At 31.9% G+C, this 18,605-nt stretch overlaps 1 protein-coding gene and 1 pseudogene across 2 annotated transcripts; both read left to right on the top strand.

Moving 5' to 3' along the window:
- Nucleotides 1–130: 130 nt before the first annotated feature.
- LOC107442172 (N(4)-(Beta-N-acetylglucosaminyl)-L-asparaginase) lies at nt 131–17,912 on the top strand. 2 transcript variants are annotated; one of them, XM_043044729.3, is made up of 9 exons: nt 131–264; nt 393–463; nt 2,797–2,953; nt 3,030–3,142; nt 4,694–4,806; nt 8,609–8,775; nt 14,099–14,206; nt 15,952–16,085; nt 17,794–17,912. In XM_043044729.3, exons 2-9 carry the CDS (start codon nt 397–399, stop codon nt 17,883–17,885), a joined length of 951 nt encoding a protein of 316 aa, XP_042900663.1. In that variant the 5' UTR covers nt 131–264; nt 393–396; the 3' UTR covers nt 17,886–17,912. The 2 variants fall into 2 exon arrangements, with proteins under 2 accessions (XP_042900663.1, XP_042900662.1); XM_043044728.3 differs by lacking the exon at nt 131–264 and having other exon boundaries at nt 271–463.
- Nucleotides 12,619–13,309, top strand: LOC147805235 (uncharacterized; annotated as a pseudogene).
- Nucleotides 17,913–18,605: the final 693 nt, after the last annotated feature.

Here is an 18,605-nt window from a genome sequence, read left to right as displayed (position 1 = left end):
GATAATTTGCTGAAATCTTTGAAATAATTAACTAAAATAAAAGGAATTACAGAGTAAAACTTTGGGAGCTTATTTACAGGAAGCAGAAAAAATTTAGAGAGGAAATAAGTGAAAGTGAGAAGTTTTTAATAAAGCGCTTAATGAGGTCTAAAGAAATCATACTTGCACAAAGATGCTATCGATTGAAAAGTAAACAAACAGAAATTCTACTTTTATCAGTTTTGATAATAGACTTGTTAGATATTATTCGAAAAAACAAAAAAAGTAAATCAAAGCTTTTGTTCACATTCTCGTTTAACATTACCTTCCCATTTAGTATTTGTGTGATAAATATAATTAATAATGGTCCTTTTAAGTCATATCTTCCTAACTTATTTTGTTTGCATTTCTAGTGTAATGACCGATAAACTTTTTATTCCTATGGTGATTAATACTTGGGCTTTTACAAATGCTACTGAAAAAGGCAAGTTTTATTTTATAAAATTTAGACACTTGAAACACAACTGAACATAATGATATTGATCCTTTTTGATAACACGCATACAAACTTGAAGATTTATTTTTAAAATAGAGCATAACTTCTAAGGATTTTTTAAAAGTTTGAAAACATATTAAATGTTATAAATTCTAAAATACTGATGATTTCGTTATTTTGGTTTTAGTTGATTTAAAAGTTCTTGCGGATAAAAGTTTAATACTTAAAAATCTGAGTTATTATCCGCACAAAAGCATGAAAAACTGCTATTGTTATGCACCTCAAATAACAAGTTATAAGGGGAAACTAGTTTTATTAGAAAAGAGTTTTTATAACTTGCTATAAATAAGTTATATAGTAAATTATAAAAACTGTATCGCTATTTCAAAATCATTTAAAGAATATATTCAAATGATAATGATGAAACGTGATGTTCTAAACATAATCTCGTTCGTTAATCTCTCTTCTCTATTATCCTACTTTTACCTTTATATATATATATATATATATATATATATATATATATATATATATATATATATATATATATATATATATATATATATATATATATATATATATATATATAAAAGTTCAAAATGTAGAGAAAATATAAAACTTATTGTTTTTCTTAATTTTCTTCGTCTTTTTCTTTTTGTCCTTTTTGTATTTATTTATTTTGTGATACATATATGAATTAAAAAAAAATACCTTAATAAATCTTAAGTTTTCCAAGTTATCAAACTATTACATAAAACATTTGTAATCATTTTAAAAATGTGTTGGAAATTAGTTTATAAGTAAAATTGTTTGAAAAAGAAATTTGAAACCCCTGTGAAAGATTCAAACATTTTAAATGCAAGGTAAAATGAAACTGTCCTCAGAATTGGAGCACTTGACTTTAAATTAACATTATAAAATGATTGAATCTCCAATTTGTGGTCTGAAAGTACAAAATCTTACTCTCTTAAGTGTTTATGCAGAGTGTTCCGTTAAAATTACCCTTATAATGCATGCTCTTAGAATCCTTATCAAAAATAAAAATAAAGTACACCTATCGGGGTCTAAAATTAATATTTAAATGAGGAAAAAACTATCGAGTTCCGATAGATACCAGGACAGAAAGGTGTAAATAATTAACAAGTAGACATGTTTGATACCGGGAGGAATATTATAGGGAATCTCTTCAAGTAAACCTGTTTTGATGTTTATAAATATCGCATTTCAGTGTGTGTTTCATCAGATTTCGAATTTTTTTTTTCCATCGCTTTAAATATTAATTTGCTACCCTCCTCGTGTATATACTTGTTTTGTTTTCATTTTTAATAAAGATTCTAAAAATACCTATTATTAATGAGCATCGCTATGTAACACCTTGTTTAAATCTGTGTGAAATAAAATTAATATTTTATCGTTTTTGGCATAACATTTTACATTTTTTTTCTTCCTTTTCAAACGAAAAGTTACATATTTCACTTTCTTAATTAAATCATCGATCTATAAAAATGATAAAACATATTTTTTTAAAATACATTTTATTTAAAAGCGAACAACGGGAAATTCACACTTTTGTGAAGTATGAGTTCTTATCATCTCAGACCACCTAAAATATTGTTAGTGTATTTGGCTCTAGTGTTGTTTGAACAAATGTGTTTTTCCTAAACGCATTCCAACGCGTAATATTCACAAATATAAATAAAATTAAATAAGTAAAAAAATGCTGATTGCAAATGTTTGGTGCTCAAACGATGCTTATGATTTTGTCTATTGTCTGCATGGATTTTTTTTTCTCGAACTTATCTTAACTAACTGTCGCTTGCAGAGTGAAAACGAAAATACGGGTACATACTTAAATAAATAAAATGGTTCTTTATATCCGTAAACTATCAACTAACTTTGTCTTTTTTTTCCGTACGCATTTAATACTTGACGCTTCAATATTTTTTTATTATTCGTGTACCGCTTGCAGTTTTTTTTTATTCTTTTTAAATGATGTATGCAGCATGAAATGCATTGTAAAAACTATTTACAAAGAAATTTTTTTTTTGTTTTTCTCGCTACTCCCATGGATGGTTGACCGTGTAAAGCTAAACACAGATGGCGCTAGGGGTTAAATTTGATCACAAATTACAATAATAAAACTTCCTAGAATATTAAACTTGTTCACACATCGCCTCGTAAGCATAACATAAGCGGAAGAATACACCGGAAGTTTTCTATATTTCTTCCGGTTTTAGGAAGCTTGGTATTGTTTACATTCAGTCAACCATCCACGTGTTCCTTCACTAAACCTCTCAATTAAAATGTTGTGTTGAATGTAGCGTGGAATGTTGTTAAAGATAACAGAGGATGTGCGTTGGATGCTGTTGAGAAAGGATGTTCACAATGTGAAATTGAACAGTGCGATCACACGGTAGGATATGGAGGAAGTCCTGATGAAAATGGAGAAACGACTTTAGATGCAATGATTATGGATGGGTGAGTTCTTCTTCTTCTTTATTGTCAAATTAATTCATCACGTTGTTTCAGAGATTTTAAATAACTTGTATTTTAGGTCAACCCATGATGTCGGTGCTGTTGCTGCTTTGCGGAGAATCAAAAATGCGATATCTGTGGCAAGGAAGGTTTTAGAAAACACAGAACATTCTTTACTGGTTGGAGATCAGGGTATTTATTACGACTGTTTTGTTTGGATGAGTGGATGTTTTTCTAAAACGGATCCATTCTAAGCTATAACATTCTCCGTATCGTTCTTTTTTAGTTTAGTTGATTCTGATTCTCTAGTATAGCGGTTTCCAATAGAAACCCTGGGGTTTCGTGGATGGATCAAAGTAGGTCTGAGAGTTGGGAATTTTTTTTTTTTTGCACCAGTAATGATATTTTAAACCTGTAATTATACTATTAATATACAAGTAATCAATAATTTATTCACTATATCTATTATTAATATAATACTATTTAAGTAAAATGTCAATAACAAAAATAGCAACAAAAAAATAATTTTTTTGAATAATAATGTATTGAATTAATCGTGAAAAGTATATGCATTTATTAAAAAATTCTATCGGCTTTTTCAACAAAATTTTCAATCTAAAATAAAAGGACCAATGAATTATGATAAAGAATTATGTTTCGCTGATAACCACGTTTTATTTTCTCGAAAACCATAATTCAGTTTATTTTATTCATTTCTTGCCCGTATACCAAGAACAAATTTAGATGTCATTTTAAATTTATGAATTAAGCTGTTTGGCATGAAGTATAATTTTAAGACTATTTTAAAACGGTGAAAATATTTTATTATTAACATTTTATAACCGTCGCTGAACAGTCGATTAAAATGTAGGGTTTACGACTACTAATGTTCAACTCCGTAGCTTTGTCATTTTGAACCCAATCCAGAAGACAAGAGAACTCCTAGATCAAGTATTGGGAGAAATTTGCCTTCGTGGAGGACTTTTTGATGGAAGTAACCCGCATTTGCGTTACATGGAGGGGAAGACCACTAGAACATCCCACGGTTAGCCTGGCTGGCTGCAAGTGTACTCTAACCCATGATCCGTCTACCATTGTGGTCGGTGCTAGTCGAATATGGAACTCACATAGACTAGTCATTGCCGAGATTCGTAGCCGGGTCACCTCATTGGAAGGCGAACGCTCTATCCCCTGAGCCACCGCGACTCCTTATTATTAACATTTTATTTTATTTTATAACCGTCGTTGAACAGCCGACCCAATTTCATGGGTTTACGACTACTTACGTTCAACTCCTTATTATTAACATTAAATATTTTTAAAATTAATTAGCACTTTCATTGGCTATTATATTTTCAACTGCTAATGAACTTAGTTTGAAAAGTCGGGATTCCGCCAAAAGAAGCTAGATCATTTAGGGTTGCATATAGCATAGCCGAAAAAAATGGGAACCGCTGTTCTAGTAGACTTAAGACATAAATGTATATTGTTGAGGACCATCTCCAAAAGATCCTGTTGACAATGTCACCTGCTCTAAATTACTCCAACAAATTCTACATTTAATAAGAAGGTCGATTTGGACAACAGAAGTTATCTAGTAGACATTATGAATGCATTTGTTTAAATTATTAAAAGCCATTACCGAGAGATTCTATTTACAAAGGCACCCACTGTTAATAACTCCTAATCGTAATTCATGATTCATAGTTTATATATTTGTTTTTTTTTTTAATTTCTTTCTAGCTACTCAATTTGCTTTGAAAATGGGTTTCAAGGAAGAAAATTTGAATTCTAACTTTTCTTTAGAATTGTGGAAAAAATGGAAAATGAATAATTGTCAACCTAATTTTTGGAAGGTAATTATGAAAAAAATGTAAAAAATTGATTACTGTTTTGTAAACGAAATAATTATGTTATCAACAGAAGAAGCAGGGATCTACAAATATGTAAAATTTCTAGGAGCTACGAGCAAGTTTTAGGAGCCAACATAAATTGGAAAGTAGCGTTACAACAATTTGCTTTTGTTACTAAATTTTATTAAAATAATTGGTGCCAGATATGTTTTTTTAGGTGACTTGGCTTCTGGATGCTTATGATTTGCAGACCCTGAAAGAAGTATTTATTATATTTGTAAATTAAAATTCACATAAGTAAACAGTACAATATGCAACTTATATTGAATTGACGCAAATCTTAGTGAAGTTTAAATGATTTGCTTAAAATAACGAACTCATTCTGTGTAATACTAGGTGTACCGTAATGACTGCCTTTAATGCATATTTTTAGTATCATTTATTTTATAACCAGAGTTGAACAGTAGTACTATTTTTGACTTAAAACTCCGGTGTCTTGTACTTTTAAATCCAACCCAGTATAAAAGGGAACTTCTTGGTCTTTCTTTGGGACCAACTAGCCATCGTGGAGAAATTTTTGATGGAACATGGAACTCACCCACATTACGACACAAGGAAACCATGAAAACTCAGTTCATGAATCACAGTTAGACCGACTGCAAGATGATTCTAACCTATGATCTGCTTAAGCTGAGCATGTTTTACGTATGCATTGTGGGTGGTGCGAGCCAGGAGCAATATTCGTATCGACTCGCCATCCCTGGGATTCGAACCTGGACCATCTCATTGGGAGGTGAGTGCTCTATTCTTTGAGCCACAGTGGCTCTTTTAGTATCTTTGTCAAAAAAGAAGAAAGAAAGTAACTATGCATATAGACGGTTGCTAGTTAATTTTAGCCCATTGCTTTTGTGGACTGGAAGTGTAATTTGTCTGTTGAAGATGCAGACCACATTGTAGGAACCACTTCAAGAACCTGATTTTAATTTACTTTATTCCTCTTTTGCTCTTATTGACCTCGATGATGATTTGCCTGATAACATCTGATAACCTTTGTGTTTTTTTCAATTTTAAATACTAATTTGTGACTACTATCGTACATAGCTGTTTTATTTTCTTTTTCACAAACATTCTTAAAATATACAGGGTGCCCAGGAAGGGCGTTCAAACAAACTTTACAAAGCTGGTAAAAGAGAAACCATGATGAGCAAGTTTTGCCCTGAAATTTTCGTCCGTAAATCAAAGCGAACGGTTCTAGCCAAATGTGACATTCCTTTTTCACCCGTCAATGTCCCACTACTTCAGTTTTTATTTCCTCGACTTTTGCCGAATTTTATATCCAGACTTTCTTTAGATCGCGAATTTCAGAATTTTATGTCGTAATCTATTAATACTTTTTTTTTCATTGAATTATTTTTATATGAACATAATTAACAAATTTTTAATGTTGAGTTAAGAATTTTTAAAACTGGAGCTTTGAAAAATCAGTAAACTTTGAAAATTTTATAGATACTTCCATGGAACAAATTTTAATGAGTAAAAGGACACAAAAAATATTCAAAATATATATTAATTTCGTAGTAATTAGTAATTAAGGAAATTTCGAACAGGAAGTACAATCCAAGAACAAATCCCTTTTTTGTCTTAAAGAGATCCTGAATTTCTACTTTCTGCTTAATTCGATATGGATGATTGACTAAATGCAAACAATAACAAGTATCCTAAAACCGGAATGAATTTTGAAAACTTCCGATGTATCCCTCCCCTCACGTTATGCTTACAAGTTAGAGTTCCCTTTCGTCAGGCTAACCCTGGGATGCTCTCGTGGTCTTCCTCTCCATGTAACGCAAATGCGGGTTAGTCGGTTAGTTAAATCAAAAAGTTCTCCAAAGCAAATTTCTCCCAATACTTGATCTAGGAGTTCCCTTGTCTTCTGTATTGGGTTCAAAGTGACAAGGCTGCGTAGTTGAACATTTGTAGTCGTAAACCTTAAATTGCCCCGACTGTTCCACAACGGTTATAAAATAAAATATAAAGCAAAATAAAAACCATCCATACTCTGGGGAAGCGTGAAGTGATTGCATACTTGTTTAGGATATGCTTAAGTGGCAACGGGTTTGCGAAATCTTCATCTTGTTTTCTTGACAAAAACGTATTTAATGATACAGCTGAAGGAAACAATAGTTATCCACGGCTTTCTAAACATGATGCGTATAAGCCTATTCCAGGATCGTTCACATTGCACGCGATTAACGCACATCCTATCACTATCGTGAAAGAAGAGAACCTAATTGGTGGGTTTTCAGACGGAAGAATGTATTTCACCAATTAGATTCTCAGCCCCCCCCCCTCGACGGCGATCGGATGTGCGTGAATCGAAAGCAGTGAGAATGATTAATTAATCTTCCTTCCACAACGTCTAAAACGACCCTGCTTCACTTTATACATGGTGCTTGCGGAGATTTCCGCTGCCGATGATTACGTTTTCAAACAAAACTTCGAATACTAAACTTGTTTGTTATGATCTCATAGACGAGATTGAACCTTACGTGATAGCCCTATATATATTCAGAGTAGTCATTATCGAGCATCCTGTGTAAATACAGATCTATAATGCAGATCTGCTGGAATTCTTCTTTAACGGAGAAGGGAGGCTTGTGATTTGCTTTTTTATTTTTTTGCTCTAACAAGTGAGGTAAGAGGAGGTAAGACTTTAAAAATCACATTATTTCAATTTTTTAATGCAAAAGAATTGTAACAAAAAAGTTGGAACCATTTTAAATTTGAAATGGAGAATTTGAAATTTAGAGAAAGAAAAAAATTAAAAAAACTTTTTTTTCCTGTGAATTTCAGATGTCAAGAGTTTTGACAACAGATGGAAGAAAGACTTCCTAAAGAATATTCGACTCAATTTTTTTAAAAAATGAATTGAAATATAAATGTTTTTTTAAAAACAAAGTTACATCTTGCATTTGAATTTAATTCTAAAATTGGACTGCTACAGTTGAAGCAAAAATCAAGAGAAGTTTGCTTCTCTTACATTCATGGGTGTTTTACGGGTCATGATTTTATATTGATTTTATGTCAAAACACCATTGTGATGTTGTTTTAATGCTGGTTGGGCTCTTTACCCAAAATTTTAATCTACACGTTTTTTTGGCTCACTTTGATGCCTTTTAATCTATGTATATACTTGTGATTTTCTACGTTTGTCTGATTTTGTGTTTTGTTTTTCAGCTTATATGCCACAGGCCACCATTAGTATTTAAGGGTCCGTTGACCTCTATACAATAACCCAAGTAAGAAAATACCTTAAGGGCCTTTTTTTCTACCCAGTGGCTTAAAATGTAACAGCACAGGAGCAATAATTGTGTCTGAATAAGTTATGTGTCTATGTTGTTTGATTTTGTTATATTCGTTTCTTCCAAATGTTACTTTATGTTCGCCGGGCTGTTGCCCTTGACTTTTTGTAACTCTTTTGATTTTAAATAAATGCCACGGTGGGGCTTCGCCTGGTTCCTCGACCAGCACCCCCTCTCCTGGGCGTGTCTGCCGCGGCGACGTTTCAGAAACATACGTATGCCCTAAAATATATAGGGCGGGTCGTAAGAATTTTAAACTTTACATAAGCATGGGTGGTAGTTTGTGATTTGCTTTATTTCGCTGACAAGGAAAGGGAGTGAAATTACCAAACACATAGTTACGTACTATTACAAACGCCCCGTTAACAAATTATTGAAATAATCCACATTATAATCATTTCATTTGCATTGAATGAAACACTAATCTTTTTGTGTGTCATTTCTAGAATGTGAATCCTGATCCTCGGAAATATTGTGGACCTTATAAAGCTGCATCCAATGAGCATGATTTTGGAGAACATAATCACGATACCATTGGAATGATTGTTATTGACAGCAGGGGGAAAATCGCTGCTGGTACATCGAGTAACGGAGCCAAATTTAAAATTCCTGGGTAAGTTATCTCTGTTAAGCTCTGGTCTCGATTTTTCTTCTTCTTCAGCCTAGCACTTCTTCAGCCTCCAAAATATTGGGGATTCGCAGCTATCTGAAACGTATGGTCCTCATAGTTTGGTCAAGAGAGCATTTGAAAATTTTTACCCCTTAATGATTATTTTATTTTTTGCGTATATCCCCATATCTCGAGGGTTTTTTAAGCGAATTAAAAAGTTTTTGCTCACAAGTATAAAATTCGTTCATTCAAAAAGAATATCATGCAAAATATAACTTTTAGTAAATATTTATTATTTTTTATCATTTTATTTAATAATAGTCGAAAAAAGTTTGAATTGTAAGGCATAAAATTTTTTACTTCATTTCAAAGGATGTAATTTTACATGACAAAATACAAAATTTTAACGAAATCGGTCGAATAGTTCATAAAAAAATCAAATTTTAAAAATATAGTTTCTTTAAAATTCGTTTTCTCAGGAACTATTCGTCCGATTTCGCTCAAAATTACATTCTTTAAAAATATGTAACAAATTTTATACCTTACTATTTAAACTTTTTCATCTATTATTAAGAAATAATAAATATTTACTAAAAGTTATATTTTGCATGGAATTATCTTTGGAAAAACACAAAAAATATTCAAAATATTTATTAATTTCGTAGCAATTAGTAATTAAGGAAATTTCGAAAAGGAAGTACAATCCAAGAACAAATCCCTTTTTTGTCTTAAAAAGATCCTGAATTTCTACTTTCTGCTTAATTCGATATGGATGATTGACTAAATGCAAACAATAACAAGTATCCTAAAACCGGAATGAATTTTGAAAACTTCCGATGTATCCCTCCCCTCACGTTATGCTTACAAGTTAGAGTTCCCTTTCGTCAGGCTAACCCTGGGATGTTCTCGTGGTCTTCCTCTCCATGTAACGCAAATGCGGGTTAGTCGGTAAGTTAAATCAAAAAGTTCTCCAAAGCAAATTTCTCCCAATACTTGATCTAGGAGTTCCCTTGTCTTCTGGATTGGGTTCAAAGTGACAAGGCTGCGTAGTTGAACATTTGTAGTCGTAAACCCTAAATTGCCCCGACTGTTCCACAACGGTTATAAAATAAAATATAAAGCAAAATAAAAACCATCCATACTCTGGGGAAGCGTGAAGTGATTGCATACTTGTTTAGGATATGCTTAAGTGGCAACGGGTTTGCAAAATCTTCATCTTGTTTTCTTGACAAAAACGCATTTAATGATACAGCTGAAGGAAACAATAGTTATCCACGGCTTTCTAAACATGATGCGTATAAGCCTATTCCAGGATCGTTCACATTGCATCTATTATTAAGAAATAATAAATATTTACTAAAAGTTATATTTTGCATGGAATTATCTTTGGATCAACGAATTTTATAGTTGTGTGCAAAAATGTTTCGATTCGCGTTTGAAGTTCTCGAGATATGGTGAAATATATTAAAAATAAAATAAACATTAAGGGGTCCAAACTTTGGACCGCTCTCCTGACCATGCTATGGGGACTGTATTTCCCAAACTGTAGTTATCCTCCGTATTTTGAGGGACAGAAATCCGAATCCGCCGAAAAAATAGTATGTTTATTCGGAGAAAGTTCGTTTTCGTGTCTGATTTCGTAACTTAAAATATCGTCTGGTCTGCACTAACTAGTAAGCATATTTGAGGTCACCTCCTCGAACCAATAAGATTGAGTCCTAGAACGTGAATATTCAATCATTAGAACAAAAGTTATTCAGGATGTTTCGTTTTTTTTCCTTGCGCACTGTACATCAGACAGATCTTACAGGGCGTTACAAAATATCTGAAATAAAAGAAAAATTACTATAATAGTAAAACACCACAGTAATATTTAATAATAGAATAATAAAGATTAAATTCCATTTGTTTGAAATTAGTAAAATTTTCATATATATTTCAATTACTTAAACTAATTCTGAAAGACATTTTGATTTTAATTCTATACAACTAATGAAATGTAGGAGGTATGATTGGTTTTATAATTTGTCTGATTGGACGAAAATTGTTTTGTTTTAGAAAACATATATTGTATTTATGAAATATTTTTTGCTTTATTGATACTGCATTAAAAATTGTTTAGGTAAACTTACATATGTGCTCCTTTTCTAGAAAAGTAAATTAAGTACCAATAGTTAAATGAATTTGTTAACTTTGAATAATAATGAGCATAATATTATGCAAATCATGATAAACCAAAAGCAAAAAAGGGATAAGTGTAGAAACAGATAAGAAAATAAAAAACTGAGGGTTTGAAATTCTAAAATTTGTATTTTTAAAAACTACTTTTTATAAATTGTATTATATACCACCTTTTTTAAACTTTTAAATAATTTCTGTAAAGTGGGGTAATTTTGTGGAAGGTGAATATTTGCCACGCATATTGTCTGAATTTGTACTTCAAATAACTAACTTGTTATTATTTCATGATAAAAGCTTTTTAATGATTTGGCACTTCAAGAAGAAGACCTCCCATACCCACACAGGTGACCTATAACGTCAGCTAATCTTCATCAGCAAAATGGCGTATTAAAGTTGAGCTAAGTTTCTTTACATAAGTTAGAATTTTAATGAATGATAATTTAATAAAATACAGAGCCGTATCGCACATCGAATGAGTTGAAATAGAATTCTTACACCTCTTACTTAACTTAAATTTATTATTTGATTATGTATTTAATTGTAACCGTGATGTAGTTTTGTTTTGTGTTCCTGGCAACTTCGATGCATAATTAGTTTGTTTATGTTCCACGTGGCTTCGTGCCTGTCTTTATGTTAAGTCTCTATGTAAATATATAGTGAAAGAATTGAAATCTTTGAGAAGGAATTAAGAATGTGTCGCTTAAGAGAATTGAAACTGGACGGGCTTGACTTACTCGAAATAGAATGGAAAGAACAACTGCTAACACAAACAAATGCCAAGTTTCAACAACCCATCACGATCGACACATCCACACTACGTCACTTGCAGGTATCTCATTGAAAACCGCCGTCATTGAAACTTAATATAGGATGGATGCTAATGTCCTCCTGGGATTGCTATGCAATATCACTTATTTTATTTATGATTTAAAAAAATAGGATTGATATTTTGGTTATAATCAGAAGTGACTTTATTTCAATGAAACTTTTTTCCTTTTTTTTTACCAATTTTTTTTTTTTTTTTTTTGACTATCCAGATGGAGTAGGAAGTGAATTACTCATTGTAAGTTGTATTTAGACTTTTATAATATACTAGGGGGCTGAACCCCCTTTTCGCTGCCGCTCACCAACCCCGATGATTGCTTAACCATAATTGTTATTTTTTGGCAGAAAACAGTTTTTCTTCCAAAGTTAGCATTATTCTCTCAACATATATGTACTAAAAAGAATTCGGTACTTTTCCAATATACCGGCGTAGGCGATAAAGGCTGCAATAATGATGCAACCAACGCCAAACGGAATATCGCCTCTGATAAAGTTTTGCCTCCACATTTTCAGAGCAAGTCGCGGCCATTTTGTTTTCTTTTATTGGTCACGTCTTTTTCTTAATACGAAAAATTAACGCAAGAAGCAAAGAAAATTTGGGATTTGCTCAAAACAGAGGAAGAAGCGGTTAGATTCTTTCAAGAGAAAGGCGTTTTGGCTGAAATCGCAACTTGTGATAAGACTCATGAAATGAAATTGTATATCGGAGATGAAATTCAATGGCACTGCAACCTTTCATCTTGTTGCTGTAAAAGAAGTATCCGTAAGGGCACATGTTTTCAGTCATCGAAAATGAGCTTTTTGAAGTGTGAGCGGTTTATTTATTGTTGGAGCGAAGAATTAACTTCAGTTAAATGGTGTGAAAAGCAGTTGGAAATTAGTCACGGAACAGTTGTAGACTGGAATAACTTCATGCTTGATTTTTGTGTCAATTCTTTTCTTAAACGTGAACAACGGAAAATAGGAGGACCAGGGCATGATCATCGAAGTGGACGAAAGCTTGCTTACGAAACGAAAAAACAATGCGGGACGGATTCTGCAATAACATGGGATCTTCGGTGGAGTTTGTCGGGAAACGAACAAATGTTTCCTTGTGAAGGTGCCAAACCGATCCTCGAACACTTTCAAGGCAATTAAGGAAAATATCGAAAAAGAAACTATAATATATTCCGATTCATGGAAATCATACTGCACTAGTAAGCTGGAAGCTGAAAGTTTCGAACATTTCAAAGTGAACCATAAATAAAACTTTGTCGACCCGGAAACTGGAGCGTACACTCAGAAAATAGAGACTGTTGGGCAGGGCAAAATAAGAAACACTGAGGTACGGCGCGCCATCTTCTCAAAAGTTATCCTGCGGAATTTATGTGGAGGAAGCCCCATTTGAAAAATTTTTAAACGATATTAAAATGCTTATGCCTCCGAAGTGAAAAATTAACTATTTATTAACTGTATGCTGTGTGTTGTGGCCAATAAAGTCTGCTTTGTGTTATTTGTTCCGACGACTGTGTGCTATCACCAAAAAGTCTGCTTGGCGAGATTTGCGCTGGCATAATGGAAAAGTACCAGGAATTCTGTTTGCTGACGTCTCCATTTCCCACATCCAAACATTCTTATCTGTTGGTATTATAAATATTTGGATCAATTGGTGAACAGAAGTAATCATTTTTTAAAATAACATTTATATTGTTATAACATTATGTATCGTTCAAACAAATATGTTGAGTTCACAATCGTAACTTAATATTTTCGCTCACCTAACGGGTGTATATATAATATTATTTTTGGTTGCATCTCATTGTGCATGAAGCTGATCTTTAATTTCTAAATCATTTAACGGATCTTTTTAACTGTCATTTATAACAATATATGAATTTTATTTGCTCAAAAATAATTGTTGTGAAATGGTTAACAAGATAAGACCACCTTTCTAAATTACTTTATCTTAAAATGTAGAGCAGAATTGCATAATAATAATCAATAAAAAAACAAAACAATTCTCTTAGTTTTAAACTCTTGAATTAAAATATCATAATAGTTGTATAGGATAATAACTGTAAATTAGGGATACAAAAATATTTATAGAAAAACAATACCTTTATGATTTTTATTAATTTTATGCTGATGACAACCAAAACAATATAGAAATGAATGAGTTTCTTGTCTCGCACTGCCTTTGAGATAGGAACGGAATGCATCTGTTTTCCACAAAGTGGCGTTGTAGTATGCACTTCTTGTTTTCATAGCCACTTTACTATACTTAAGACACCACTTTTTGTAAGCATTGCTAAAGTTGTTGTTATCAGTGATTGTTTTTCAGGAGAGTGGGAGATTCTCCTATCGCTGGATCAGGTGCCTATGTAGATGAGGATGTAGGGGGAGCTGCAGCCACTGGTGATGGTGATGTGATGATGCGCTTCCTTCCCAGGTACCTCACTTTCCTCTATCATGACACAAACGTTTAGATTTATTTCAATTTCTCTCTCACTTTTCAGCGCAATTATCAACAAATTATAGAATATTTGAAATAAAGCTTGACTCGGAAAACCGAAGCGCGGAACGCTAAATAAAATAAAATTTTATTGAGAACAAATTTCAGGAAATAATAGATTCTTGTCATTCACAAATTACAACCGTTTGCACATTTAAAAAGATTAACCAACATTTGTGGAGAAACGCTTTTGATCTCTTGCTTAATTTTAAACTTTAGTTCGGGGATGGATAAGAACTTAAAAATTAATGCTGGTTTTTTAATTGCCTTTCCGAGGGTAGTGGATTGTCCGTTTTTTTTGTAGCTTTAGAAAAGCTCAAAATGTACTGCATTGCTTCTCGTCACTGATTTTTTTAAAATGTAAACTACCATTGTCCGGTATTCCCTGCATTTGTATTTCTTAAGTTTAAGCGGTATAAATTATCCCATCTGCTGCATAAGAAAAATTTAAATAGTAATAGAATTACGAAGTGTATTAAACTCGAAACGTTGATATGCTTTTAGATGCAATTTAAGAAAAAGTTAACATTTTATTTTCGTTGTTCGAATTCTGAAGTAGAAAATAAATTTTACCCGCTGTATTCGTCAAAAAATTTATACGGATATAGATCCCTTTCTTTTTTCTACTTACACAATAGTCCCTTCTCCATAGGGATTCGGCATGGAACTGAAGGGTTAACGCCGTACGCCTTTTGTTTTGTAACCTTGCTGCTAACACTGCATTTTTAAAATATCCGGAGGTGATAAGTCCAGACTTCGGGAAGGTCGTTGAAAGTCAGGCGGCTCCCCAAAAAATTATCTAAGGTGGGATGGATGCAGTAGCTCCACCCTATTCAAACTAACTAATAATCTTTTTAAGCGCATAAATATTACGCGCCCATGCACAGTGGTGAAGGCACTGAATTGTCACAGCGAAGAACTAGGGTTCGATCCCCAGTGGCGGCTTGAAGCCCACCCAGCTTTAGATAGATGGGTACTAACTTGTCTGGGAAGTAAAGGTGATCTGTAAGCCAATGCCTAACCACATTGTCACATTCATGATGTATGTTGCGAAATCGCGGAGCCTCAACCTCCATGATCTCCTGGCCCGCGATGGGCTGTTGCGGATGGTTTTACTTTTTTATGGGTCATGCGACTTCAAGTTAATTTTTAATGGTTTTCCATTAATGGAGCAACGTAATCTTGATGGTAGCCATCAATAATTCCATCATGAACCATTATACTTTTTGATGGTAACCGACATAAGTAACCATCACCTCAATGTAGGAATTTGGACTGATTTATGATGGTCAAACATAAAAATTGTTTTGATGGTATATTTATGAGAACCAACGAGAATTCCCACTAAACCATCGCAGAGTTCGCAGATTATCATGGATTGTTGGTCCATGAGAGTCAAACTTCTCTTGATGGTTTGCCATCATAGTATTAAAGTAGCATCATGGAATGATTTGTCGACATATCAAAAACCCTGAATGGAAAATGTTGAATGATGGTGTGACCATCAAATGATGTTGGACCATCATGAATAGCACTGAAACCAACACAATGGGACTTTGACTTGGTATTGTTCTCCTTTCAAGAGTGGCGACAGATTTCTGCTCGCTTTTTCCTAGTTTTTCGTGGAACTTTCTGGCGTGCGAGGCCGAAAGGTTTTAATGCAATAATCTCTCTCTCTTTAGTTTCCATAGCGTGGAGAATATGCGAAGAGGAATGAATCCGATGGATGCAACGAGAGAATCCATCAAGCGAATCATAGTGAAATACCCTACATTTTCCGGAGCAGTAGTTGCTGCTACAATGCAAGGAGATTTTGGTATGCTTCATTCCCATCTCTTTCATTTTATGTGCTTACTCCACGTTTTTAGAATCCTTGTCCAGAAGTGAAAAGAGTAGAAATCAGATATTTTGTAGATTAACTGAGGTAATCTGTTGAAGTGCCCAAAAAATTGTTCAATTTCTCAAAATACGTAGGCAAACTTCCTTGAAAATCTGCACATTACATAACTATTGGGCATTCGTTAAAGGGAAAATAAGATATTTCGTAGAGCAACATTTCTGCATACTTATATTAACGTAGTCTTATTTATTTATTTTTCACTCATTAAAAAAATCATATTTCAACTATCAGATAATCAACATATTAGTTGATAGAATCAATCCCTTTAAAAATTATAATGAAAAGAATGAAACGGCTTTAAATACTACTACAATTAAGGAAATTAACGTTTTGTAATTTCTTTATTTTTCAATATTTAGAGAATCAAGTCAATTAATACAGTCAAACAATTGACACATTATTTGATAGAATGCGAAAAACAAACTTTTTAACTTGAACGATAAAACCCTTAATTTCTCACTTTAGAAGATAAGTTTAATGTGCATAACAGCAGCTTTAGAGGTCAGATATTATTTATTAAGAGATGTAAATTAATATAGGCGAAGAAGAAATGAAACTACTATCGAAATCTAACTAAAAAAAGGAGACGGGATTCGAAACAGCAGACTCACTTTGATTGCCTGATGAAACTTAATTATTTTTCTTCTCTACATTTCACACGACAACCAAACAGGTTTTGGTGTTTTTAGTTCCACCTCCCTCAGTAGCAATTTTTATCGATTTCGATAGTGTTTTTGTGTTCTCCTCGTTTGAATATTAATATTTGACCTTCAACGACTTCATTTAACGCAAGGTTTTTGAAAAATATATATTCAGGGTGGTCATTGTGGAATACTCTCTATTATATTTATTTTTTATGAAATTTTGTTTTCCAAAGCTCTAAAGATTTTGCAGGCATCCTGATTTTTTAAAATAAATAAATAAATATATCTTTCTTTTACTAGTAGTCAATTAAAAAAATATATATATATATATCGCTTTTAAAATGGTAAATACTTTGTCCTTTTTTGTGTCAACATTCCTATTTTCCAAATTTATTATTTTACTAATTTATTTAGGGCTCATATACTATTGGTATAATTTTTCATTATTTATTGCTCATATTTATTTATTCAGGGCTCATATACCCCTCAGAGAAAACCTAGAGAACTTAGGCGTTTCAAATCACCTTAAAAACTTGCGAATACTCACAAAAAATGAAAATGTTTGCTAAAATCTAAAAATTTTTGCTTTTGATAAAAAGAAGTGAAGTTTATTTGAAGTTTAGATATTTTTTTTAAAAGAAATGTTCTTTTTTTCAAAGTGCCATATTTTTTATTTCAATCTCCCACCCAATAATCAATCTCCCACCCAAGAATTTTACGCAATAATCAAGGAAATGAATAATCACGGAAGTATAAATTCTGTTATTTTTCACCAATTAAGAGATTTTGCTACCCGTCTAGATTTTATCTCTAAAATATCTTTTTCAATGTATAAACATTATTATTACATTTTTATTTCTGAAAAATTTAAAACTTGCTTCTCTCAGTCATACGGGTATGGCTCAGTCATAAATATGGCGAAAAATTGTTTACTAATGACTAAAAAAATTTTTTTTATTACTAAAAATTTTTTATTTTAGGGGCTGCTTGTCATGGTATGAAAGAATTCCCCTTTTCTCTCGCTAATAATAAGGAAGGAAAAGTTGTTGTAAAAACTGTATCTTGTATTTAAGTACTTTCTAATAAAGGTGGTATATTTAATTTTATTTGCATTTTATCTGAAAGCATGCAGATTTAAAATAATAACTATATTATTTAATGTTTTTGTGGTTAATATGGCATTATGATAAAAATATCGTACTTCATACATATATATATCAACCGACACTTCATATATATATATATATATATATATATATATATATATATATATATATATATATATATATATATATATATATATATATATATATATATATATATATATATATATATATATATATATATATATATATATATATATGAGTTCAAAATGAAGATAAAACAAAGAAAAATTATAGACACATGAAAAAAAAGGGGGGGGGAATAATAAGTAAAAAAATAGCAAACAACAGTTTAAAAAAAAAAAGGATGAAATTTTATTTAAAAAAACCGGGAAAAAAGAGATATAATCTTTTCATCAGCCCACACGATTATATCCGCAAAACAGAGTGCTTTCTGATATTGTATCAATAAAGCCAAAGCAAAATATATTAATACAATAGTGTAAGGAGCACTCAAAAACTTTTTTTACAAAAATTACAACAAATAAAATAGAGCACAAAAAGTAAAAATAAGTAAAAATAACATGTAAAAACAGAAAATAAAATAAAATAAAATAAAAAGAAAAAACAATATAAAAAATGGACTATAAAGCGAGTAGCGAAATCAGGAAATCATACTTGCATGGACG

The sequence above is a fragment of the Parasteatoda tepidariorum genome, chromosome 8, assembly GCF_982258835.1.
Source record: "Parasteatoda tepidariorum strain Cologne lab strain chromosome 8, Ptep-v5.0, whole genome shotgun sequence".
NCBI lineage: Eukaryota > Metazoa > Arthropoda > Arachnida > Araneae > Theridiidae > Parasteatoda > Parasteatoda tepidariorum.
Note: the sequence above shows the minus strand (reverse complement) of the source record. Positions and strands in the feature narration are given on the sequence as shown.

Bases quoted from the DNA above. Each gene is read 5' to 3' on its own strand.
- LOC107442172 (XM_043044728.3), top strand. From the start codon at position 343: ATGGTCCTTTTAAGTCATATCTTCCTAACTTATTTTGTTTGCATTTCT. The intron at 3,143-4,693 runs GTATTTATTACG...ATTTCTTTCTAG, and splicing joins TTTACTGGTTGGAGATCAGG to CTACTCAATTTGCTTTGAAA. The intron at 4,807-8,608 runs GTAATTATGAAA...TGTCATTTCTAG, and splicing joins GTCAACCTAATTTTTGGAAG to AATGTGAATCCTGATCCTCG.